At 38.8% G+C, this 26,805-nt stretch overlaps 2 protein-coding genes across 5 annotated transcripts in view; one reads left to right on the top strand and one right to left on the bottom strand.

The window, feature by feature from the left end:
• Positions 1-17,582, top strand: part of OLFML2B (olfactomedin like 2B) — a 29,484-nt gene extending 11,902 nt beyond the window's left edge. Inside the window, exons 3-8 of one of the 3 annotated variants that reach the window (XM_026703376.2) lie at positions 390-497; positions 4,574-4,738; positions 7,648-7,873; positions 9,599-10,192; positions 15,154-15,330; positions 16,621-17,582. In XM_026703376.2, the coding sequence (XP_026559161.2) occupies positions 390-497; positions 4,574-4,738; positions 7,648-7,873; positions 9,599-10,192; positions 15,154-15,330; positions 16,621-17,222 (1,872 nt within the window). In that variant the 3' untranslated portion in view covers positions 17,223-17,582. Of the gene's footprint in view, positions 1-389; positions 498-4,573; positions 4,739-7,647; positions 7,874-9,595; positions 10,193-15,153; positions 15,331-16,620 lie in introns of all 3 variants that reach the window. The other 2 variants (XM_087930490.1, XM_026703375.2) reach the window with 2 other exon arrangements.
• A 2,899-nt stretch (positions 17,583-20,481) lies between these two features.
• Positions 20,482-26,805, bottom strand: part of ATF6 (activating transcription factor 6) — an 85,431-nt gene continuing 79,107 nt past the window's right edge. For both annotated transcript variants that reach the window (XM_026703372.2, XM_026703373.2), the window contains exon 16: positions 20,482-24,499. In XM_026703372.2, the coding sequence (XP_026559157.1) occupies positions 24,291-24,499 (209 nt within the window). In that variant the 3' untranslated portion in view covers positions 20,482-24,290. The remainder of the gene's footprint in view (positions 24,500-26,805) is intronic.

The raw sequence follows: 26,805 nt of genomic DNA, 5'->3' as shown, positions 1-26,805 counted from the left end.
AGGATGACCGTGTGACCATGACTGATTGTGGCATTGCGGTGGCACTGAAGCAGTAGCAGCAGAGTGGTGCTATGGTAGATAATGGATAGAAATATTCTACGTGAAAAGCAAGAAATGTGATTTTTATGTTATGGATCATATTACTGTTAAAGACATTGAAATAAATAATATAGTTCCTTTACTGATGTTTAGAGTACCAGTTGCTCAGATGCTCAGATCCACTGCAACTAGTTAGATTAAGTTATGGTTACTTGTCCAGTGACTGTCATAGTTGAGCTATTATATTTACTGCTTTCATTAAAATTGTATGTAAAGTGTGCTAATTAATGGAAAGCAAATCTAAAGTATATAACTGTTACATCATCATAGTATTACTATCTGTTTTGCAGCTTGCAGCTGTCATTGAGATGCTAGAAAATGCTTTCTATGGTTTAGACTTGCTAAAACTGCATTCTGTTACAACGAAACTTGTGGGTCGTGTGGAGAAACTGGAAGAGGTAAGATGAATTCCATCTCCTTTAGTGATTATTTTAACCCTCTCTTTACGGCTGACATGCAGAAATCAAACTTCCTCTGACTAATTATTTACATTGTGGACTGAAAAAACGATATACTGTATGTAAGACTGTGCTGAGTTGGGGAATTATGTAGGTTAACATGTTGAGAATCAAGGCTATTAGTAATAGAAACTACTGAAAACTAATGTGAGAAAGAAATAAAGAAATAAATACAAATATATTTCACAGTCAAAATACGGAATGTGACCAAGTCAAGGTTGACCACTTAAAAGTTCTTCTCCATCAGTGTGAGAATTTAAACAGGTGACTATCTCTGTAAACGGCTGGGTGGGTTTCAATACCAGAGTATCTGGAAATAATTCAGCAGGTGAAGTTTTGCTGACTGCATGGTTATTAAAAGCATATTTTACAACTCTATAAATATGAAACAACTGTTTTTTCATCAAGTAACAACCATAAATAAAAGGCTGCTACAATAGCCTGCATTTAACAATGGGAAACCATTTCAAATTTGACATCAAATTCTAGTTTTACATCTTCTCATATCTTGGAGTGAGAATCTAAAAAAAAAAAAAAGCACTAGAGGTCTGCAGGGCACTTGGATGGTGACTGGACAGTGCATTTTAGAGAGGACAGTTTGGGCTTATTTTTCCTCTGAGAGGATTTACCTTTTACAAAAAAAGTGATGAAGTATGTATAAGTTATGTGAGCTTTACTATATGTCTTCTTTCATGATGAAAATGGGTGGGAAATGATTGACTGCTACTTTTCAGTGGTGCAATTATGGATGGATATGTGGGACATAAGAAAATGCAAGGTTTTTTTTCAATGCTGGGTATGGGCGCACCTGCCTTTTAATTTATGTTGTCCTCAGTTATAGTTTTATTTGGACCTACTATGAGAACTAGGTAGACTTTTGATATTTGGCATCTTTTGATTATTTGAATCATATGATTGAATTGAGTTTTGGACACACTGCATAGCAATTGGCTGCAGAGAATATATGGATGTTAAGTTAAGATGGAAGCCTAATGGAATCTCAATCCAATCTGTTATGGTGGAAATGGGCCTTGAACTTTTTTGCCAGTCTTCCCCAGTCTGGCATCCACCAGATGTGTTGGACCAATACTCACAATTCACAGAGATAATGGTCCATTTATCTAGAGGGCACCAGACTGGCAATGCCGCAATGTTCAGAGATGCTGGCTACAGTTGAAAATGCTTGTGCCCAATTTAGATGGGAGCATGTGTGTTTTCCCAGCGATGTCTGATCTAATCACAGTGACTCATACCTTAACGTACACCTGGGTTGGGTTATTGTAATGTGCACTGTGCACAATTTGCTCTGACAAAGTATCTGGAAATTTACAATCGGTGCAGAATGTAGCAGCCAGATTGTTAGCTGGAAATGTCTTTGAGGATCATGTTACTCCATTATTAAAATAACTACACGGACATGCATTCCATTTCTCAGTTTAATTCAAAGTGTTATTTATGCCCCTTAAAGCCCAAAGCCACTGTGGAAAATTGCTGGCTTCCATATGAGCTTGCCTAGTTATTATGATCTTCTAGGGAAGCACTTACGGCTTTTTAGGCAATTTCTGTGCTGAGTAAAGTCCGAAGAATTGCTGACTGTGGAGTTCTCTTCCTAAGTATCTTTATCTGGTCCCTGCATGGATGGCTTTTGAGCCCTATATGAACTGCACCAAGTCCAGCCTTGGAGCTATTATGCTTCCTTTCACTGCTTAAAAGTATTTTGGCAATTTTCCTGTCATTGATATTTGTTTATTTTTAATTTGAACTTCGATATTTTATTGTCATATTTGTATTTGCTCTTGCTGCTAGCTACAGGCAAGACTCCTGGGAAAAGATGATGGCAAGAATAGGAGATGAATTAGATAGACCCACAGTCTGACTCTGTAAAACTCAGTTCCAACTTTATACGCAGTTTTGGTAAGCCCATAGCCTAGTAAAACTGAATTGTAACCTGGATCTTTAGTAGAGGAACAATATGCTGAATTGCAGCATCACATCCAGAGTAGTGGATGGTCCATCACTGGAAGCCTTAAAAAAAAGATTGAACAGCTATTTGTCCAGAATACAATAAGATCTGCCTCGGGCAGCAGGTTAGTCTAGAAGACCTCCAAGATCCCTTCCAGCCCTATGATTCTAAAACTTTTTGTTCCTGAAAGTAGTGCTTACTGCAAATTGCACTTTTTGGGCTAAGAGGAGCCAGAGACAGAGTGACTTGCAATAGAAAACAGTTTTTGGAGTCCTGTCTGGGTTGGGAGCAGAATTTAAGGTGAGTCTCTTTGGGCACTGTTTTCTACATCAAACGGAAAAGTGGCTTATGTATCAGCATGTTTATTTTTAAAAAAATCACAGCAACAATATAAGATAGACTGTTTAGTTTAGTTGTTACAATAATTTAGTTTAACTTAGTTGTTACAATAAGGAAGACCAGTACAGTATTCCAGTCTTACACTGCAGCTGGAGTTGAAGATATATAGTGTTTCCTGAAGAGCTTGGAGTTTAAAGAATAGGCCAGATTTCCAGGAGAGAATTGTTGGTTATTTTTCAGGTGTCTCTCCCCCCGCCCCCCCAAAGTTCTCTTAAGAGTTAATTTTTGACTGTAGGATGGCTGTTGTGGATTAACTGCATATTTTTTTTCACATCTAAAAGTAATTTTTCTGCTGCCTTCCATTAGAATTGGAGGAACCGCAGCCTTTTAGAGAAGCCATTTCATCCCATCGACAATAAAATATCCATTTCCACATAACAAAATAGAAAACACACACTTTCATGATAAAGTATTGCTGTTGTTGGTTAAAATGCCATAAGGGTCCTTGATTATTTTAAGGCCACAATCAAGTTTTTGCAGTTAAATTATGTAGTAGGAGGGGTAGATGTTTAGTTATATACAATATAATGGGGTGTGTTTGAGCCTTCAGGTAATTCTACACAGTCATTGGGTTTATGCCTTTTAATAGCGGACTTTTTAAATGTTGGGTGAATGAACCCATGGCTGGATTCTACCATCCCATGTTGCCAGCCCACTGGCCAAAGGGGGAGGGAATAACAATCACCCACCACAGCCTGTCCGAATGTAAGAACTCCAGTTGGCCACTAGAAATGAGCCAAGGGAAATCCCAGGAAGGGGTTAAATGGGAAATCCTGCCAATAGAAAATTACCACCTACCCTGCAGCTCCAGGGCAAGTGCTGCAAAGTTGTTTGTGCTGCGTTTCCTTTGTAGCAGGAGATGCACCAATAGTTAATTAGTTTGGCTTCCTAGTCCCCGAGACCTAGGGAGAACATGTGTTGAAAGATTTTAGGCAGTTATTGCATGCTGAATTTAGGAAGCAATAGCATGCAGAGATGCTTCAGTTGTCAGGAATGCTATGCCACATCCTGGCATTGCATTGTTTGACCCATGGGAACAATTAAAAGAACTATCGATAGATCTGGTGTCCTTTTAGAAATAGAGCTTGATTCTTTTTGGAAATAATAGGCTATGGTTATTGATGTGAGCTTAAACTTTCAGGAAGCATACTAAAAAAGTTAGCTTTCTGGGTGATCTATACTGTTTTGCCAATTATTAACTTCAAACTGCTATTGTTCATATGATAATTGTAATTATAATTACAGATGATTATGTGCCATTTACTGCTAAACTGGGCCAGGTCTAACCGTATATTGTATTGAACTGCTGCTGTTACAATTTGAGCAGGAGGAGGATAATATACCAGCAGGTGTTGTTGAGTAGAACTGAATTGGTCCTGCCTGCTTTGTTTCTGTGACATTAATACCTTTGTGTATTTTTAAAACACGAAAGTGATTACATGCCTTCTTTTTCTGGCTACTGACTGGACTGGGCTCTTTCCCCCTGTTTCTGGAAATTCAAGGGAACAACTGACCATTGAAGGCAGAAGGAAAACCCAGAAACAAGAGGATCTTTGATATTACATTGCCTCCCTGCCCAACACGAATTATAAAGTATTGAATATGTTCCAGGTATAAATGATGTTTACTTTCTCACTTTTGAAACTTATTCCAGAAAGTGTCTAGAAACCTCACCAAAGACAATAAACAGAAGAGACAGAATGCAGAAGAAAGTTTTCAGGAGGTGGATATTGATAGCACAATTAATTCTTCCAACAACCATGCTGATAGCCAGAGTTCATTGCAGAGGGATGCTGCAGCAGCTTATACACTCACAGAGGTAAGGCGCACAACTCAATCAGATTTCTATTCCACCCCCTCCAAACATTAGAAATATCCCTTACAAATGAAGTCAGAATTCTGTTGCCCTCATTTAAAAATATACAGTTCTGTGAGGAGCCCACTAAGTCCAATTACAGGCATTTTTTTTTTGAGCAATGGGAACTGGATTCTGTGCTTTTGAACCCACCCTTTGGATTTCTGTAGGTGGATGTGATTTAGAGTCAGGGTGAGAAAAAACACAGTGAATTTCTAGACCATCTAAATATTATCACCTATAATATTCAGTTTACTATGGAGATTGGACAATATAGGCAACTTGCATTTTTTAATATTTTGATCAGTCAAGGAAAAGTAGGGCTTACAGTATATCAAAAGACAATGAACACATATTTCTATCTACATAAAAATTCTAACCATTGGTCCCGCCAAAAGACAACCATAATCAAAAATGTTAGTGCCTCTGCCAGACATATCCCTGAGCTGGCAGATTGTCAGATGGGTTTAGCCATCTTGCCAATGCTTACACGGTAATGGATATTGTTCCAGGGGAATCAGGCAAGCTGTGTGCTCCAGCAATAAAAATAACATTGAATATACATCTAAGGACAACCCACTCCCGCTGGGAAATGTCTTTCTTCCTTAAAACTGAGAAAGTTACAGATCAAACTGGTAAATCATTGTAACTTTTTAAATAACCATTTATAAACCAACAAAAAGTCCAAAAAATTATTTCAATTACTTCAGGAAAGTAGAGGTCTACTCTTGTCATTACTTTACTTTATCCCTTGCAATTTTTGCCAGATTTATCTTGGATCCGCAAAACATGGTATTAATACCCAATTAAAGTAACATGAAAGGATTGCCAATTAGAACAACCTGACAAATCAGAATATGCATTACTACATAAAGGACATAAAATCCAGTTTAAAGCCATACACAGGTACTAGCAACCATGATGCTATATGGTTGCATAGAAAAGCCATTGAGATTTACAAATATTCTAACAACTTTAACAAGAAGGAAGAGAGTTTAAGGATCAATCAACCAAACCTGGATTGTGGCTTTACATTGTACCAATATCAAACAATCTTTAATTAACCATCAACAAAGGGATTTTTTTCAGCAGCCTAACCCAGAGAAACACATAGCTATAGTCTGTCTCAAAATCAGGCAAACAAAAATCAGTTTCCTTTCAGATTTCTTCACAAAAGGGAATTTGAAAAATCACCCAGACAAAGAATCAGTCTAGAATAACTTTTCTCTGATTCCCACGAAATAATCCAATTACAGATTAGTTTGGATGAAAGATCAAACAGCAGAATTCTAATACCGAGCAGTTCCCTTAGCTTTTGAAGATGTTGGTCACAGATGCTGTCAGCTTATCAGAAAATTAGACAACAGGCATTTAATTCCCAAACCCTTTGACTTATTTATGATTCCAGACCTATGAAACACAAATAGAAAATTTAAAATTCAAAAAAACCCAAACCTAAAATATTAATAATGAAAAGAGGATACCAACAAACCTTATTATTTTTAGGGCATGACGTTGACAAGCTGCTTTTGCCTAGGAGAATAGAATTTGTGCACCATGTTAAACTGATAAGAGTAAAGTCTAATACAGATGCTGTGTGGTTGTTAAAGCAACTTGCAACTGGCAAGTCAGAAGGATCTGCAACAAATTTACCTCACTCTTGCTTTAGTTGGATTTCATTTTATTTAGCCTTATCTAATCAACGTCTATGTCTTTGCTGATTTCTAAGAGAAAAGAGAAATAAGTTGTTCAAATCAATTCATTGGTACAGCTCTGGTTTCCTTAACTTATATGATACACAGTGATACTTTTCTCATCAAATGCATACATAGGAAAGTACAGGAGAAACTAGCCTCAAGAATAGTTCTGCTGGATTACCGCAACACAGTATTGTTAAAGAGTTCTGGGAAACTGCAGCTGGAGAATAATACTAGATTTTTTATTTTGGTGTAATCAGTGGTGGGCTGCAACCGGTTTAACAACCGTTTTTGCAAGCACATGCTTTGTGTGAGCGCACAGTATTCAAAATACACCAATTTGAAGCTCAAAATGCTTACCTTTTAGAGTAGCCCCAGTAAGTAGAACAGCTGAGGCGTGGAAATCAGCTGTGTTGCATGAATCAACTGAGCCAGAAAGAAGGAAATAAAGGGGGCAGGTGGGTGGGGTCAGCTGATGGTCAGAACTACCAGTTTGCTAGAACCAGTCAGAACCAGTAGCCTCCCACCACTGATGTAATACCACCTGCATTACTATATTTCTAGGACTAATTGGTATTGATAGATATCTAAAAGCATCCTTTTTAATGTGGTCATAGGATGCTTCAGAAATCCCGGTATGTTAAACCATTACAAAATTTGCTTGGTGGAAATGCCAAACAGACTGTCTTCATGTTCCTTCCAAAGAGAAGTTAGTTTAAACCTATTCTGGTGGCCTTTAGGCAATTTGGGTTGCCACCAAAAGAGGATAATGGGTGGGAAGGAGAGGTGGTATTCAGCAGGTTTTGACCAGTTCTGGAGAACCGGTAGTGGAAATTTTGAGTAGTTCAGAGAACTGGCAAATACCACCTCTGACTGGCTCTGCCTCCCGAGTCCCAGCTGATCGGTTGGGACTTCTTTTGTTGCCCTGCACAGGAGAACGGAGCTGGAAAGCATGTTATTAAGGTGGGGAGGGAATGGAGATTATGCAGTATCCTTCCCCTGCCACGTCCACCAAGCCACACCATGCCCACCAAGCCACATCCACAGAACCGGTAGTAAAAATAATTGAATCCTACCACTGATGGGAAGGACTTTTGGAGGTTTTCCAATTCATGGATGTGTCCCCTGAGATAAGTTTAAGAAGGTTATAATTTTAACAATTTTGGTTTCTTAAAGGAAAAATATGAAGAAGTTTTTGTACATGATGAAAAGGCTTCTCGGCATATAAGCTCTGCTGAGTCGTTGCATTATGCCCTCCCAGCTACAGGGGCAATGAATCCACAGGCAGTTTCAGCAAGAAAACTTCACGTGAGGAGCAGGCCTCCCACCCAACAGAATGTTGTCCGAGAAATCACATACTATAAGGCCAAAGATGCTGAAACAGAAAATGACCTTGAAGAACGTGAGTTAATGTTTTTTTTAAAAAAATCATAATTTTTATAATTTTGGAAACTGCACTTTAATAAAATTTTGTTAGATAGCTTTTCCTAATTCTTAAATTATTTTAATTTGATATCACTGATACATTTTTTAAAAAAATATAATAGTTAAAAACTTTTTGGCAAGACTAAAGTGTTCAAGACTGATAAGAAAAGTTTGTGTGTATGAGCCAAGGAATGGGCCTAAAATACCATATGGCTTGAAAATTATATTCTTAGAAACAGTTTTACTAAACAAATGAACACATGTAAATGAGTCTCAGGGTGGGCTTTTGAAATCAGCCACTGTCTTCACTTCCTAAGTTGTGATCTCAGACTTATTCAGTTGTTGATGCAGTATAGATTATATTATGTGGTATGAATTGCGCTGCTAGGGCTTCCGTCCAATTTAGAGCCTGGGATTTAGAGATTAACCTTTCCATTTGGTCAATTATCCCAGTTAGAGGGTGAGAATGTTTGGTGTGCATGACTGCATGTTCATGTCCCTGACATGAATCATTTGCTGTTGAACATATGGTGCTTTCTACTCTGCAAAGTCCCTTTTTCAGTGCATCTGCTCTTTGTCGCTGTCACTCTGTGGACTAGACTGCAGGCAGCTTGGAGCAAGCAGGTGTTTTTGCTTCGTAACTTGGAGTTGGATTATGTGGCCTCCACATTTCATCCCAGATCCTATTTTGGCTTTATCTACTTGTGTCTCTATATTTTAAATGCAATTCAGAATTCAGAGAATTAAGCATATATTCATACATGACCCAACTCAGTTGCTTTAAATATATCCTGAAGGAGATTTTGCAATCAATTATCTATGCAATAATTCTCCAGCTGTGTTTAGTGGACAAGTGTTTTTGTCTACTAAACAAAGCTGGAAGGCTGCCAATCAGCTGTTGAAGGAAAGCTGGATCCTGCTTCTTAACTTCCTCTTCTCTGCCAAGCAACTGATCCGAAAGATGACATTTGCTTTTACTAGCTCACATATGTTCATTCCTCCAGTCTTGATTTCATTAGTATTACAAACACCTCTGCGAGGGAGTGGGTAAAATGCCTCTTTGTATAAAGCTGACAGTTACAACACCTGTCTTATGAAATTTGTATTGGATGTTTCAAAGATGGGCAATTACAGACCAATTTTTAACCTTTCATGTTTGAAAAAGGAGATGATGATGTTGGTGGCTTCTCCAGAAGTCCCGAAGAACACAATGATGTCTTTCCATTTGAAATTGAATCCAGAGTGATCAAACTGATGGATGACTTTTGCTTGGAGACTGGCAATGCCTGGAAAGTTTGGGAAAAATGATTTTGCAACACATCCATTCCTATCCCTCAGGGGGAGATTAAGTGCAGTTAAATCTTCAGTTTAACTAATTTAGTGGTGACAGGGTGTCTTGCCCTTTTGGTTTGTGAATGGATTTGAGGAGGACAGAGAGATCTATTTTTCTGTAATATTTCCAGGTATTAAAGTTTCTGACTGTCTAACTGTAGCTGGTAAATTAGGAATAATAAATCAAACCAAATTCAGTAAAGTGGTCATCTCATTATAAAGTATTTAATTCCAGGGAATAAATATATCAAAATGATTTTAATGTAACATATGTAGAGTTTTAAAAATATTGTATATTTCACATTTTATTATCAATTATAACTGTATAATTGATAAAAATGTAATACTTAAAAAATATGTGTTTTAGCAGAAGAAGAGTCCTTCAGTGGTGATACTATAGATTTGCTGATTGAGGACCAGCTTTTGCATCACAACTACCTGTCAAATGTCCCTTCAAGGAAACCACCACCTATGGAAGATCTGCTTTTACACGATGATATTCAACTCCTGAAGGCGCATGTTACAAGCACTGCACCCCATGGAAAAGAAATGCCTGCGAACATTAGCACAATAACAGAATCACCAATGTCTTCCACAGACAGGGTGCTTCCTCTAGAATCAACCACAGTCACTACCTCATCAGTTATTTCTACTACCCAAATCCCAGAGACCACAGCAACAGCTGAATTTCCAGTAACTGCGGCAGCATATAAAAATACCACGTGGACCTTGAAAACACTGTCTCAGATTGCCACTCAGGCTCCCACAATCACAACTACAGCAGAACAGGACACAGCTACTATAGGGGCACCCATAATTAGCATAACCACAAAAGATTTCCACATACAAATGACGTCTGAGCCTACCATGAGCAAAACTGTGACCTCTCCAGCCTCTGTGAATCCTAACCTTACTGTCACACCGAAATATAACCTCGATGAGGAAGATATCAGAAACAGCATTGGTGAGTTTGTTTTCTTTTCCCTTCCCATTTATCATATTTCATTACTAGTAACTTGGATAACATTAGAATGGTATTGTTCTGACCCAAACCTGGTTCCAAGAGAGCAAACACAAGACAAAGGTAGCAATATAACTTTTTTATGTTTCAGCTAAGAATCCTGTTTCTTCACAGATAAAAGGCTGCTTCCAACTAATTAGCTCCGACAAGAAAGAGTCTTGCAAAGTTTTTTCAAGGCTGCCAAAAACACAACAGATAAGAAATAGTTTACAAGAGTCTTCAAATATCAACTTAATGTCCACGAGGCTGTGTTCAAAACGTCTTTGCCATCTGCAAAGTATGTTCGTTCACAGCTGGCTTTTATCTTCTTGAAGGAGGGGCCATTACCTTGCAGCCTTACTCCGGAGTTGCCCGTGCTGTTGCAGCTGCTCTTTCCTGCAAGCAATCCTGCATGCACGCGCACTTGGCACAGGTTCCTCGGGAACCTCCTCATCACCGCTGCCAGCCCCCACAATCTCTGAAGGTAGCAGTCCACTCCCTAATGGTCCTGGCCCCTCATATGAGTCCTCGCTCTCCTCAGCCATCTGCACTACTGCTGGCTAACCACAACAGGTATAAAGAAAGCTCTTACTTTGGGCCAAATCAATAGAAGGGGACTTAAATAAATTATAAGTAAAACAGTATTAAATTCTCTATTGAATGGATGATGTCAAGGACTGCAGAGACGAATTCTTGGGTTAAAAAGCATGATGGGTAGAGACAGCATTGGGACAGAGCCTGATGAATCAGAGGAAGAATCTGAAGCAGACTCGGTGTCCCAGGGACAGGGTTAAAGAGGCCCCTGTTATGACACAAGAACACAAGTGCTGCCCCGGAAGATCAGAGGCTTTTCTCCTTAATACAGTATTGTTTCCATGAAATCTAAATAGTTGCCCTCTATTATGTTTGGGTCTCTGCTGGTCTTAAATCACATTTTTCTGCTTTCTTATTGTAGTTTATGAAATCCAGACTTATACTGAATGTTTGTTTTTACTTTATCTTTGCGAGATAAAGTTTGTTTTCTAGAGGAATAGATGAATGAATTGGGCAGAGGTTGACGTAACCTGGAACTATCTGGGGTTTGTTTGTTTTTTGGCCTTTTATTTCTATTCATGAAATCAGTGGGCCCGGTTGATTGCCCCAGGTTTTCAAAAAACAGGGCTAGAGATTTATCTGTGCATCATACTATGTTGTTGTTAGTTGCGAAGTCATGTGTGACCCATCACGACCCCATGGACAGTGTTCCTTCAGGCCTTCCTGTCCTCTACCACCCCTGGAGTCCATTTAAGTTCACGCCGACTGCTTCAGTGACTCCATCCAGCCACCTCATTCTCTGTTGTCCCCTTCTTCTATTGCCCTCAATCTTTCCCATTAGGCTCTTCTCCAGCGAGTCCTTCCTTCTCATTAGGTGACCAAAGTATTTGAGTTTCAGCCCCTTCATGGGTTACTGCTTTGTCGTGGTGAAGGGGCTTGCATAGCTCAATGAAGCTATGAGCTATGCTGTGCAGGGCCACCCAAGACGGACAGGTCATAGCAGAGAGTTCTGACAAAATGTGATCGACTGGAGAAGGAAATGACAACCCACTCCAAACCCCATGGACACTACCAAAAACCATCATACTATAGTTCTCCTTATTCTGAGAATTAGGTGGCCCTACTTATTTTAAAAATTTCCCTTACTGTGTGGGGAAACCCCGTATTATATGAGGAAAGTCATTTTTTTTTTAATTGGCCAGAACTAAAATAAACATATAAATTATCAAAAGGCAAAATGTCTGGTTCAAGACCGCTGTTGCTCACTACCCTTTTGTTCTATTAGTCAGTCCTAGAATTTGGTACTAGCAACTTGTGATGCCTCTACTTTAAAAGATTTAGAGTCTAGACATTGTCTTTGACTATCTTTTGTGCCATCATCGTTCTGTTTATTAATATATTCTTGCTTAGGCACTTATCACTAAAATGTATTATTAATCAGTTCCCATACCTTTGGTATGTTTATTTATGGGAAGAAATGGTTACAGGTTGGGACTGCAGAGAAAAGATGGTAGACTGTCTCTGCCCACCATTTCTCCTGAAATGTGTGCACCCAGTTTTCAGGATTTCTATCCTAGAGCTGGCTGGAGGGCACGTTATTAATACTTATCTACTAAAGTCTGTGCTGCAGATAACTGAATGCCGCATCCTTGGTTGAAATCAGGTTATAAGGTACAATAGTAATCGCTGCTGATGTACTGCATTCCCTGCTGCCCAGCACCATCCTTGCCTAATCTACTTGATTTCACGGCAAGAGATCTGGAGATTGTTAATTCCAGGGATTGCAATTGATCACCAAGCAATATTCAGTTTGGGCTAGATTACAGAATGATGGAAAGAGGTGAAATGGTTTTTTTTGTTTTGCCATTTTATTGAATCCACTGACAGAGTCTAGTGACTCTGTTTAAGATGACTAATTCCTTGCTGGAGAAGGACAAATACTGGAAATTTATATAAGCACTGTAAGGTATATTTAAGCTTTCTGGCAGATAACATTTCTCAAATCCACTCAGAGGTGGCTATCATTTGGGTAAGTCTGGCTGAGATGCTCGGGCACAGTTTTGCGTTGAGTGGATTGGATACTGTGATATGGATAGGGTCTTTCAAACTATGCACTTGATTACCTGTCATCCAGGCTCACCCCCAGATTGTTAAGGCTGCCTGTGGGCAGCGGGGAATGACCTGAAATTGGGTCCATATGGTTCATACAGTGATGAGTTTCTTTGAGAGACAGAGTGATTCCTTCAACCATGAAAGAAATGATTGTGGGCTCCTCCTCAAGAAGTTATTGCTGAACCCAACAGTCCTGGACAATTTTGTCCAATCTCAAATCTTCCCTCTTTTGGAAAAGCTGTTGATATGATTGGGCAACAGCCCCAGAGGATCTTGGATCAATCAGATCAATTATCTGACCCATTTCAGTCAGGTTTCAAGCAGCATCATGCTTTTTTATGATCTTTGGCAGAGCTGGGGTGGGAACAATATGTTCTTTCTTGTTCTCCTTGATCCTCAGTGCTTTTGATTCTATTGATCAAAGTCTCTTTCTGAAGTGGCTGTGGGGATGGAGAGTAGAGTGATGCCATATTGTAGTGGTTCTCCTCAGTTTTCTGGGATTGTTCCAGCATATTTAGGTTTGATGGGATGTGATGGCACAATAGTGGGAAGTATGGTGTGCTCCTTTGTAAGTTTGATACAGTTGTTTTATTGCTTTTTTATTTGTTTTGTTATGCATAGGCTTATTGTGCATGATAGTAATCCATAAAAGTTCAATAAATAAATACACATCTACATGAAATCACTGAATGAGATCATTTGTTGATTCACAAGGTCATCAGTATGCTGATGACACCCAATTATATATTTTGACCCTGGGAGATCCAAGTGATACTGTCTATGTGTGTCCCAGTATCTAGAGGCTGCATGAGGACAGCCTCAGGCTCAGTCCTGACTGGACTGAGTAGCTGTGTATATTTTGGCCCTTTAGTCTTGGGGACTTTCCATCTTTTAAGTTTGGTGGGTATGTTTCTTCAGTCAAGTCTGATCTGGTCTTGGACTTTAAGGTCCTGCTCAAAGAGCAGATGCCGGCTGTGGCCTAGAACAGTGCTCACCAACCAGTGGGCCAGGGACCACTGATGGTCCGTGAGAAAATTTTGGTAGTCTGCAGATAAATGTCCCCGCCAAAGCACTCCCCCCAAAGCAATTAATCCAAGCTGCACAGGAACACAAGGCTGTGCCGCCCACATGGCCATGGCCCACTCACCCCTGGCCCCCAACCTTCGGCTGAGTGCAAATCTTACCTTGAATAGAGCCATACGAGCTAGAACTGGAAGCTAAAACCATTGGTGGGGGAGGGAAATCCACCCTGGGGTGGCTTTCTGCTGTTGGTGAAAAAGTCGGTCCCATATTCCAGAGCTGCAGTAGTCCCAGGACTGGCCCTTTGGTCATCCCGGAGCAGTTCCTCCAGTCCACAGCAGGCCGGTGCACCCGGGTGGAGGAGCAACTGTTCCAGGATGACCAAATGATGGCCAGTCTTGTGACTGCTACAGCTCTGGAATATGGGACTGACTTTCTCACCAGCGTCAGCAAGCCACCATCAGTCAAAATGCATATTAGTGGTCTGTGGGATTTAAAATTATGAGTTTGGTGGTCTCTGAGGTCCAAAAGGTTGGTGACCCCTGGCCTAGGGGGCCTCTGCAAAGAGCAAACTAGTGCATTACTGAAATCCATCCCTGGATTGGGAGGCTGTTCAAGAAGATCACACAAGATCCTAGTCATCTCATGAATGGATTATTGCAATGTATCCCACGTGCGGCTGCCATTAAGACCACTCAGAAACTACACTAGTAGCAGTACAGACAGTAATGGTCATTCCATGGCGTATCCATGTCACATCAGTTGCTTCTGGATGCAGTTCAAGGTTCTGGTTATCACCTATTAAGTTCCACATGTCATAGCCTGGTTATTCAAGGAAACACTTAGGAAAATCAGGCAGATCAGATATTTCCAGGTCCCCTTGATTAAATAATGTCATATGTGGGTCTTGGGAAGCAGCACCTACCTCTGGAAAGGATAGCATCAGACATCTTGGAGTTAAAGCAGTTATTAAGCCCCTACAGGATGGCTTGTTTTTGAATGGTTTACTTCTGGACACACATGATTGTTATCTTTGTTACTGTTGCCTTTAAAGTGTCAGCCACCCAGACTTGTTTATAGTGGAGCAATCTCTATATTCTCTCTCTCTCCCTCCCTCCCTCCGTCCCTCCCTCTGTGTGTGTGTTGTGTGTGTGTGTGTGTGTGTGTGTGTGTGTGTGTGTGTGTGTAAAGAGAAAAGCTAGCGCACCTTAAAGCCTTTTCATATACCTAGGAAGTTCTAAACATTCTTTGTTTTTCAGGTCAATGCAAGGACACTTTGTCCACTATTACTGGGCCAGTAATTCAGAATACTTATGGGCGGAATGAAGGTGCTTGGATGAAGGATCCAGTTGCCAAAGATGAGCGAATCTATGTCACCAACTATTACTATGGCAATACCTTGGTGGAATTCCGGAATCTGGACAGCTTCAGACAAGGTTTTATGTTTGCTTTGTACTATGGGGTGAATTGCCAGAGAAGATAACTTACGGAAGAGAAGAATACTGGGTTGGGAGGTCAGGGGAGATTTGATGCATCTGTTGAATGGTTTAGATGGAAAATTGAATTATTACAAGCACAAGCATTTGGAGAAAGGGCAATTAAAATGAGCTTGGGATCAAAAGTCTTAGAAATCTGTGAAATAAAAAATACATTACAGGTAGTTCTCACTTTGAACACCAGCTAGGGCTCCTCAGTTGGTGCTTTTTTGTGCTGGAGCTGTCTTTCATGGGCTGGGCCTCTTTTGCAGAAAAACAACAACAACCTCTACCTGGTGCAAAGATGGCGGCCCTGGCTGGTGTACAAACAGGGTTGGGGCAGCTTCCAGCTACCAGCATTGGGCAGGCAGGCAGCCAAAAGCACTAAGATATGGTGGGGAGATAAGCAGGTGGGGAGAGTTCCAGAGGATGCAGTCCATTATTCTACCCAGGCTCAGGAGTAGGAGGGACCAAACCCAGAATGGCTTGGCTCAGGGTGGGTGGAATTCAGGTAATGATGGCCATGGGGAGTGCCAGGATTGCCATTGTTAAATGATGTGGTCATGTGACATTGTGCCTTATGACCACGGTGCTTAGCAACATAAATCCCTGTCCCAGAACTACTTGTAGAAAATTAAGCCCACAATGGGTATATGCCAAATACAGCACTTCGGCATCAATCCAGTTTCCCCCTATAACAAACATAGGGGAGCTAAATGGATTTTCTATTAATGGACAAACTGTTTGAAATCTGTTAAATTTTGAATGCAAAATTTGTGGTGCTTTATCTTTAATTTTAAGTGCTTTAGATTTATTTGCATATGGTGATGTCTTCACTTTTGGCAAGAGTCATATAAACTATCCATGGCTATATATTAAAATACTTTGTATGCCACAAGGCGGATATGCTTACTGTTAACAGATTTTTAAAAACTGAAAGCATACAAAATAGCAGATACACTGCAGATGTACAGAATACTGAAAAAAGAAATACTGAAACTCGAATGATAAAATCTACAGAAGAAAATGTGGGAGAATAAATTTCACATCTAGTTAGTATGTTCCAGATTAAGAGTTCAGTAACACATGAGTAAATCTCCAGATTTAATCTTTGACATCTGCCTAAATCCTGAACAGCTGCCACTAAGCAGTGGGTAGAATGTCTCTGTTGGAATCTTCACAGGAAACATATGTGCAAGTAGGATTAGGATCAACTGTGCTGTTTAAATTATTATACCATCTGTTTCCTAGGCCGATGGAGTAACTCGTACAAGTTGCCCTACAGTTGGATGGGAACAGGCCATGCTGTCTTTAATGGTTCTCTCTACTACAACCGAGCCTTCACCCGCAACCTCATTAAGTATGACCTAAAGCAGCGCTACGTGGCTGCCTGGGCCATGTTGCATGATGTAGCCTATGAGGAGGAGACCCCTTGGCGGTGGCGCGGCCATTCAGATGTAGATTTTGCTGTGGATGAAAATGGCCTATGGATCATTTATCCCGCCATTAATTATGATAGCTTCAACCAAGAGGTGATTGTCCTCAGCAAACTCAATGCCATGGATCTGAGCACCCGTAAGGAGACCACCTGGCAGACGGGTCTACGGAAGAACTTCTATGGCAACTCCTTTGTCATCTGCGGTGTCCTCTATGCTGTTGACAGCTACAACAAGAGAAATGCCAATATTTCATATGCATTCGACACGCACACCAATACCCAGATTATCCCTCGCCTGCTCTTTGAGAATGAGTATTCCTACACCACTCAGATAGACTACAACCCCAAGGATCGGCTCCTTTATGCTTGGGACAACGGCCACCAGGTTACTTACAATGTCATTTTTGCTTATTAAGGACACAAGGGGGTGATTTTAATGGGTCACAGCACCTTTTTATATAAACACGTTTGCTTTTAATTCTATAAATCAGAGTAAATGTGTGGGTTTAAAAGTTTTTTAAAAATAAAATTGGACTGTAGAACAGTCCATATACCAAATCAACCCTTTTATTTTGGGCATAACTTTTTATATGGAATATACTGCTTACCCTGAGACAATGGGACCTATGTCTTCATTAACTCTGCCAAGTGCAGACACCCCAAAGGGGAAAACCAGAGGGCTTTTGTCTTTATTATTGTAATAGAAAACTTGGTTTGGATGAGAAAACCTTCTAAAGTTAACATTTTTATAATAAAATATCAGTGTTGAAACTCAGTAAACCAGCGTCTTATTCACATTTCTGCTGTTACTGTGTGCTTCTCTTTTTTGCTGATCAGCTTGTCTAAACTGCTGTGGATTTTTATATTCACATTTTAGTTCAGATTGCAATCCTATGGTATTTTGGAGGCATTTTTTAATTCATAGAAGCCTGTTCTTGATGATAGATGCACATCTTTTAGCCCCTACACTGCCTTGCCTCACTGCTGGGGTAGTGGCTGGATTCAACACCCAGGAGTTGGCAAAAAACTGAACCAGCATGAAATGTGGACTCTTCTCCTCCAATTGTTTAATAGAGATGAGTTGGTTGTTTGTGATGAAAAATTAATTGAACAATACAAGGACATAATGGTGAGAGGTACGGAATGTTAAAAAGGCAACCTTTGGCAGCATCCAGAATAGATCTTGGAGGAAAATGCATATGGAAGAAAAGCAAGTGTAAATAACTGAATGAATGCTAACTTAATGTCATGCTTAGCTCGGTACTGGTCGGTTTCATTTCTGGAGTGTTATCCTGTTGACAGATAAAGCAAATAGACAGAGTCCTGAGGCTCTTTGCATAATTTATTTCCAATGAGTCATTTGATAGAAGAAATGCAGACAAAAATGCTGTGGATGAGGAAAAGCACATTTCACAGCATGATTGCTGCAAAAAAAAAAACAATGAGGAAAGCTATTTGAAATATATAAAGAAAAAGCTGCAGAAGATAAAAGTTAAAAATGATTAAATTAAAAGAATCAAAAATAAGATAGAGTGATTTTGATGGAAACAAAAGAATTGGTTTGGAAATGGATGAAATAGATTAAACAAACCATTACCAACAATGTGAATATTAAAAATAAAAGTGATGAAATGGTCTGGGATGAAACTAAAATGAGGGAATGTGGAAAGGAGTATTTTAGAGGTTTGGGTGAGAATGTTAAAGACCGGAAATGAAGCAAATGATGTATATCCAAGTATGCAAAAAATAAATAAATAAAATCCAAGGATTATTCATCTCATGTAACATCTTCTCCCAAAACCTTAACTGGCTGAATATAAAAGTGAGCCAATGGGAATAGATTGTTGAAGCCTTCCTGCAAACTCCCTTCATAATAAGTACATTTTCAAGACACAATCCAGCCAGGGTAAGATGCTTCAGCAAGCATAACCTCAATCATCTCGTGGTCAACTGAATTTATGTCTACACACTCCCAGTATTACAGCTTTTGTCAATAAAAACATCCTATATCATTTGTTGAAATTGTTTCCTGCTCACTTTTGCTAGTATTCTGCAGTTACATTATTGAAAGGTTACCACAGGCATCCTGGAAAACAAGAAACGTACCCAGGGAATTTGGGGGAAGCATATATTTAAAGGTATCTTTACATTTGGCAAGAACAGTGACTTTCCCTGGATAAATAGATACAAGGAGGGCAGCTGCAAATCATGATGCCTCTGAAATGTGTTTTTATCATACTAAATAAACCAACAGATAGTGGAGATAGGAGAATGTGACTGCAAATTTGGGCATGTGCACACACACGCACACATCTGTGGATGAATTATTGATAATTTCAGCTATTTTATCCTGCTCCACAACAGCTGTTTGCCTTGGTTTCCTGGTCTGTGATGCCTCATCTCTTGATTCTTTCCTCTGCCTGGTTCTTGTTTTAGCACTTGGCAATGAAAGGTGGCTGTTCACTAAGTGAAAGAAATTGCACCTTCCTGAGCTGGCAGCACATTCCCTCCAATGCTGATGAAGCCATTGAGACAAAGAGAAGCTCTTCTGTGGAAGCCATGCCCTTTCCAGCTGCAATGGGATCAAACAGGGTCAATCCCCCTGTCCATAACCAATGCTCTGTTTGGGTTTTAGAGTGTTTTTATTTCATATTTTGGGGTGGCACTCTAGTATCTTTTGAAAGGCATGAATAGCACTCTACAAAATGCAACTTCCATTCAATCCCATTATATAATGACACAACAGGTGAAAACTATGTTTGTGCTTTGAACATTCTAACAGTGTTGTTAGGAAGGCTATTTCTGATTTGCTGGGTAATCGTAAAACATCAGGAGCTCTTTGTTCAACTGAGAACAGCAACAGTCTCCCCAAAGAGGGATGCCTTCAATCACGTTCATATTCTGCAACTGAGGATAGTGCTCAGAGGACAGGAAAGGAAAAAAGGAGAAACAAGTAGTTGGTAGATGGGCTAAGAATTCTTTAGCCAAGAGATGAAGGGACATCTAGATATTGGGAGAGTTATAATGCATATTTCTTGTGAAGGAACAAGGGGCCTGCCAGGGTGAAGTTAAAATGATTTCCCAGATGTTCCAGTGATTGATAGGGAATGATCCTTATCCGAGTTTTATATTTTTAACACTTTCACAAAAGTTATCTGAGCACATTCCCTAAATACGTTGTTTACTCGTAATCCTGCCAATGTTCCTGTTTTGCCTAGAGCTGTGATGGCGAACCTATGCCACGCGTGCCGGAAGTGGCATGCAGAGCCATTTTCCCCGGCACGCAAGAGGTTGCCCAGAAGAGCCACACTGCATGCGTGTGCGCGTCGCCACCCAACAGCTGATTGTCAGGTATCTGGCATGCATGTGCAGGGGGCAGAGGGTGTGTGTGTGTGACGTGCGCGCATGCACAGGGATGCACTGCACGTGAGGGGAATTGTGCATGCATGCACAGATGCATGGCGCGCAAGGGGAATTGCATGTGCATGCACAAAGTTGCACAGTGCGTGAGGAGGATTGTGTGCGCATTGCCTTCTGGCACGGGAGCCAAAAAAGGTTAGCCACCACTGGCCTAGTGTGCTAAGGAACTGATTCCTTGGTACCCTAGGTAATATTATGGCATCTTGTAACAGGTGAATTTGATGATATGCAGATATAAAAATAAATACCACAGCTCTACAGGTATATTTTATTTATCTTTTAGAAGAGAATGTAAACATAATAGTAATTCTTGACTGTGATGTCCCTGTAGTTTGATTTCAATTCTAGGTATCTTGTTTAAAGACCAACAAAAAAGACAATGCAATCGCTCTTCCAACAGTAATTTCAGATAACAAAAATAATTTCTTATTCAGATGTTTCAAAAAAAATAAGCACAATATTGAAACAAGGAAATAACTTAATTAGCAAAACAAACAAACCAAAACAGCACATTAAATACAAACCTAACAATTGTTAAAAGTAGGCCATTGAATTAAGTGTCTCAAATTAACTGAACCTACTTTACAGCATTACTCAAAGCACAGACCCAACCTAATGTGCAAGATACAAATTTAACATTTTTTAAAGATGTTACAGTCTAAAGAAAACACTCAAGAAATTTTAGGCTTTTGTGAAAGTGTTGTCCATATACTTTCTCAGAGGAGGAAGGCTTGTTTGTTTTTAATAAAGTGTTCTGCAAAAAGTTGTATTTCCAGCACAGTAATGAAAAAGCAACACGGGACATTTACTCAGCCAAAAGTAGTTGGCTAATTTTGGACAGGCAATATTAAAGAAATGCTGAGGCTGGCAGAAGAACAGCTCGAAACTGATTTCTACAGTTGGCCAGACTAGAGTTGAACAAGGGCCCTCAAGAAGGGGAAGTTTTTCAAACAAGGAAGGATGCTTAAGGCAGACAGAAAACTAAAAACAAACTTCGGTCTGATTGACTCAAAGTCTTGAATTCTCTTTTCCCCAGCCCACTGATTGGTCTTTTCAAAAGGTATACTTTTCTACCAGCAGATACTTTTTCTCAAGATAATATATTTAGCAAAATTGGATCTGGGATATTTTGATATTCAAAACCACTGCTAGATTTTAGTTGGCAATTAGCTTCATACAAGCTACATATACAACTTAGTTTGATTGCAAAAGATTTTTATTATAACACTAACTTTAAGATGCAGGAAAAAAATTAGCTGAACTAAAAATGCTCTCATCTGGAAAATTGTGATCTTGGGTGAAATTAATCTGAAAACCAGGATAACTACCAAGGTTTATCTTCAAGATACCCCAAAAAAGTAAATTGCTCACTGATCTGTTCCCTACTGTTTTTTTTTTAAGTGCACATTCAAACATCTTTTTGTTTATTTTTATAGCGTCAAATTGCACATAATATGGATGTGTATAGGGAACAGTTAACAGGGAAAAGCGTTCTCCTGATTGTGGCACGAAGGAACATCAGCATCCAAGTGAACAACGCCTTCTTTAATCAAATAATGTTTACAAAACATTACTTAATTTCCAGTAAGAGCCAGACAAATTTTCTCAAAAAAATAAAATAAAATAACAGAATTGTTTTGTCCCTCAAGACTGAATGCTCTGAGATCCTCAGCTCCATGTACAATGCAATTCTGATGACAGAATTTTTAACAAGTAATTTCATGCTCCTCTCAAGACAGGGTTATGCACTGTGCTTCTGATATATCAATGTTCATAGCACTCTACAGAATAACTAATAAAAAAGGATTCTTGCCTTGTGAGCTTATAATACACAACACAAACAAGAATTGTGGCAGAGCAGGTGGAAAATATGGGAGTGAAGCTGACTTGGCCTAATTTTGCGGCCAGTTTCTTTTCTTGTTCTGTAAGGATTTTAGTTTTATGCTGTTCGATTATTTTGCTACTGTTTACGGTGGATTATTACCTTTGTTTAATTTTGTTAGGTTTTGTCCAGGTCACTTTTTATGCTTCTGAAGAAAGACTTAAAAGAAATTCAGATGTACATATCATTGACTTTACCTTGGTTACATCCATCAGTTCATGTGTATATTAACAGCACAGAAAATAAATAAAGCTGATAGATTTTCAGGTTAGAGTATACACATGTAATATTACAACTCCTACTCAATCTGTTATCCAGAAGAGTTAATGTATCAACGATTCAACCCACAACACAACAGTTACAGACAAGAATTTTGCCTACCCCTTTTCAGGGAAGACTCTATTGCTTACCCTTTCAAATCTGTTGTTATATTGATCATATGTATACATTGCTCATACATTTGCATAAATATCTGTTCAATGCCTGAAGTGAATTTTTGTGGAAATTGTGATAATCTTTAATAAAAGAAGAGTGCAAGATGTGGAAGTGGAATTTTGGAGGTCAAACAAAATCACACACATACAGAAGGGAAGAAAAGTAGATGATGACTATGCAATGGGAGTGAGCCAATGGAGGTTTTCTTTGCTGAGAGGCACACAAACCTTTGCTTGTGAGGCATACGTTCTCCACTTATTTGAAGCAGCCTTTTACATTCAGAGCTTATTTTTCCCACTTCACAGATGCTTAGCCTAGTGCTCCTCTTTCCTCACTAGTCTTAACTTTGCTATGAAATCTGCCCTGAGGATATTTACATCTAAAGGAGGCTTAGGTATTTGATAAGAAATAAATACCGTAGCTTATGCAGTACTATGCTCTAATTTGTATCCCCTGTAAAGATCTATGCATTGGGCAACACATCCTCCCCTATCCCAATCTTGAAGTATATCCCAATGTGGGTATTCTATATGCCCAATGTGGGCATGAACTATGTCAATGGAAGAGGTGGAGTGGAAAAAGCAGAGAATCTGTTCTCACTGATCTAGCGCTCTCAGTATGAATGGGGGCCTTTCCACGAGAACCTACCCTTTTTGATCCTTCCCTGTTGCCAAACCAGAGGACATAAATTATTCTTATGAGCAAATTCATGTAGGAAGCTCATGAAGATGCACACAGAACCTGGGCCAATAGACAAGCACCACTTGCCCCAATTCCAGTATATTCACTTAATATTTAGCCCAAAGTAATAAGAGTGTGTTCAAAACAAAGCTCTTCATTAATAATGTTGCAAGGTTCGGTCAATAGGTGCCCATGAAACTGGTTCAGATACATTCTGGCAGAATTTTAATTTCTGTAATAGTACTAGAAACATTTCCCCAGTAACAATACTTTACAAATTTGCACATAGTTAAAGGGTGGTATCAACAAAACATCTGTATCTTGTGTAACAAATGCCAAATAGCTGGACTGGGCATTTGTTGTATAATAAAGTACAAGAAAAGGGCAGTGTAGGACATAGGGCTTTGTCTAGAGACTGAATAAAATAATAAAAAAATACAGAAAATAGAGAGTGTAGCAAAGAATGGCTTAAACTCTAATTTGGTAAACAAAAGCCCGTAGTTCCTTATTTTCTTCCACCTTCCCCCACTGGTAAAAAGAAGCAGGAAAGAGAACCCAGGATAAGATTGAATAAAGAATGCAAAGTATAAACTCTACAGACCAACTAAAATAAAAAATAGAATACAAACAATTAGCGACAAATACCCTGTAATTTATATGTGGCTCCTTTCTTCTTCAGAAACTGCCAAGAAATTGATATTTATTTCTAAGAAGGTAAGGGAAAGAAATGACATTTAGTGCCCAACCCCCTATCCCAGGAATTAGTTAACCCCACAGAAGCCTCACTTCCACCAATAACACTATTTTACCCATTGCAATGTTAGCATTCCTTTCAACAAAGTGAAGTTTTTAGGCCCTTAAATATTGTCTTATAAAGATGGCAGATAATCTAGACAGAGTGGGTGAGAAACTATTTTTGGCTAGGTCTAAAAGCAGACAGAATCCTGAGATCCAAAAACCTCAAGCTGTTGTCTAAGGCAGGATACTGCTGCCCCTGACAATACCATGGCAAACCTGCATAGGTTGCCTGTCCCAGGGCACATGTGAAGGCCTCATTTGGAGAGCCTATTGGGGAGATTCACTGATTGTTCTCACAGCAGAAGCTGCCTCTGGAACAGTTGGAGGAGAATGATAGAAGGACGTTGTATGGTTCCTCTGCTGTTCTCGAAGGTAAGGTGGGATGGATGAGCTTTTGATATGCAGGATCCTGGTGTCCAGTACTTCAGTGTCTATCTGCATCATAACTTCATAGTCTTGCCCATTAATTATTTTCTCTACAAAAGGACAGAAGAAGGAAGAATTAATCAGAAATAAAACTATTGGGGATATAAAAGGAAAAAAAAACTAAAATGACTTCACAGAAGCAATGGTGCCTGTAATTTATTTAGAAAAATGGCAGGCAGGCTTTAAACGCAAGGAAATGATTTAGGACAAATAATCAACCTACTTCTAAAAGAAAAGTCATACTTCAAAACTTCCAGTTTATAATAAATCTTTCAGATTTAGATATATTGTTACTTATCCTATTTTGAAGAATGCTCAGCAAATAATGATGGTTTAGGATCAATTCAAGCAGTATCTAAAAGTCTGAGAATGTTACAAGTGTTTTTGATAGCTGAATTTGCAAGGCTGAATACTTCTAATTTTTCAGTTGTTTTGATAATTTTATTGTTGTAACTTCTAATACTCCAACAACTATGGAAAAACGTTTGCCGGTTTATTCCATGGTTAAGCCACAATAGTTCTCAATCCTTTCAGTTCCTTTTGGGATACCCTAGTGCCACTTGGTTATCAAGCTATAAGCAACATCTTTTTCCAGATTTTTTTAATTGAATTTGGAAGTCTCATAACATTTTGATATGATCATTCTGAGTCACTTTTTCAATGTTATCAGCATACCTATACTTTGAGATATCAAATTCATACCTTTAAGATACATCCTGTATATTATTTCTGCCACACATTTTTTTATTTTATAAAAAATGACAGGACAATTTTGCTACATGTGCTTATTGAATGGTTAACAGCTTCATTTTTTTCCCAATAAGTTGCTTACAGTTTTTCAAGTTTTTTTAAAATGTTTGTTTGTTTTTTGCTAGTACCTATTCTGGAGCTGAAATATTAGTCTTACTATTACTCCTGATGGATGCAATATGAAGCAATTGTTTTTTATTTCTTTTGACTGCGCAAAGGTTTTCTTTTTCCAATTTTTCATTCACTGTTTTAACTGTTTTGATTTTTGCATGCTGCCCTTAATGCTGTCACAATCAAAATATTTTCTTTGAACACATCAATTATCATTTTCTCTTTTTCTGATTTTAGGTAATCATTTAAATCTTTGATGTCATCCTCTATTGCTTGTTTCCACACAATCACTCTTTGAATGTAGCACACACTGTACTATTGTAAATTTTCAGGACTTGCAATCCAAAGCATTCAGTTTGGCTTGTGTTGAGTCTTACTGCTGGCAGCATATTCCAGTAACTAGGCATTACTGGCTTTGATTATATTAATACCATTCTGCTTCAATTTAAAACTTTTCTTATTTGTTTAATATATTGAGATATGTTTTTCTTTTTTCATTTGAGTTTGCAACGTTTTATTTGCTTCTAAAATGCCCAAATATTTTAAACTTTCTTCCATTGTCCATCTAGGCATTCAATTTTTTCCTTATTTTTTATTGTCAATGCTATGCACTTATCTAATCAAAATTCCATGTTGTTGTCATCACTAAACCATATTTAAAAGAAGTTGTATTTTCCTTCATTATTCCAAATCATTTCTGTAGTGCAAAAGTGATTTTTCCCTTTTGCTTGGGTAAGTCCTACAGTAGCCTGATGGCATTTGATTCAAAATAAACATCAGTGGAATCAGAGCGATATAAAAAGCAATGGAGACCAAAAATATATCACAATACAGAATAACAGAATTGAGTTAATTGTTCTGTCAGAAAATTTCTCCTTAATGCTAGATTGGATCTCTCTCTGATAAATTTCCTTCCGTTACTTCTTCTCCTGCCCCCAGATGCTTTGGAGATTAAAATGACCCCTTCTTTACTATGACTATACTGTCAAATATTGCAAGGGCTATTATCATGTTACTCCTAGCCCTTCTCTTTGTTAGACATACCCAATTCCTGCAACTGTTTATTGTATGTTTTAGCCTCCAGTCCCCTAATCCTCTTGGTTGCTCTTCTCTGCACTCCTTCTAGAGCAGGGGTTGCCAATCTTTTGGGCCTCAGGGATCACCAAACTCATACTTTTAAATCTGGAGGACCACTAATATGAATTTTTTTAAAAAAGATAATATATTTAATATTTTTTTATTTTTTATATTAAATATAAATGTACTATTTAAAAAATTAATTTTGTAATACATAAATATATATTTTAAATATAAAAATGCTTATTTAATTATAACAATATATATATATATATAAGAAAAGCAGAGCGCCCCAAAAAAAAAATATATATATGGTCTCCTGTCATTTCCTATCTTCCTCCAAGTCAGAGGAAACCTCTCCCTCTTTTGCCAGGTGTGGCTGCCTGGAGTTGGGGGAGGAAAGGAGGGCCGAGCTAGA

Source organism: Pseudonaja textilis, chromosome 3 (assembly GCF_049901715.1).
Source record: "Pseudonaja textilis isolate UNSWEBS1 chromosome 3, rPseTex1.2, whole genome shotgun sequence".
In the NCBI taxonomy this organism is placed as follows: domain Eukaryota; kingdom Metazoa; phylum Chordata; class Lepidosauria; order Squamata; family Elapidae; genus Pseudonaja; species Pseudonaja textilis.
Note: the sequence above shows the minus strand (reverse complement) of the source record. Positions and strands in the feature narration are given on the sequence as shown.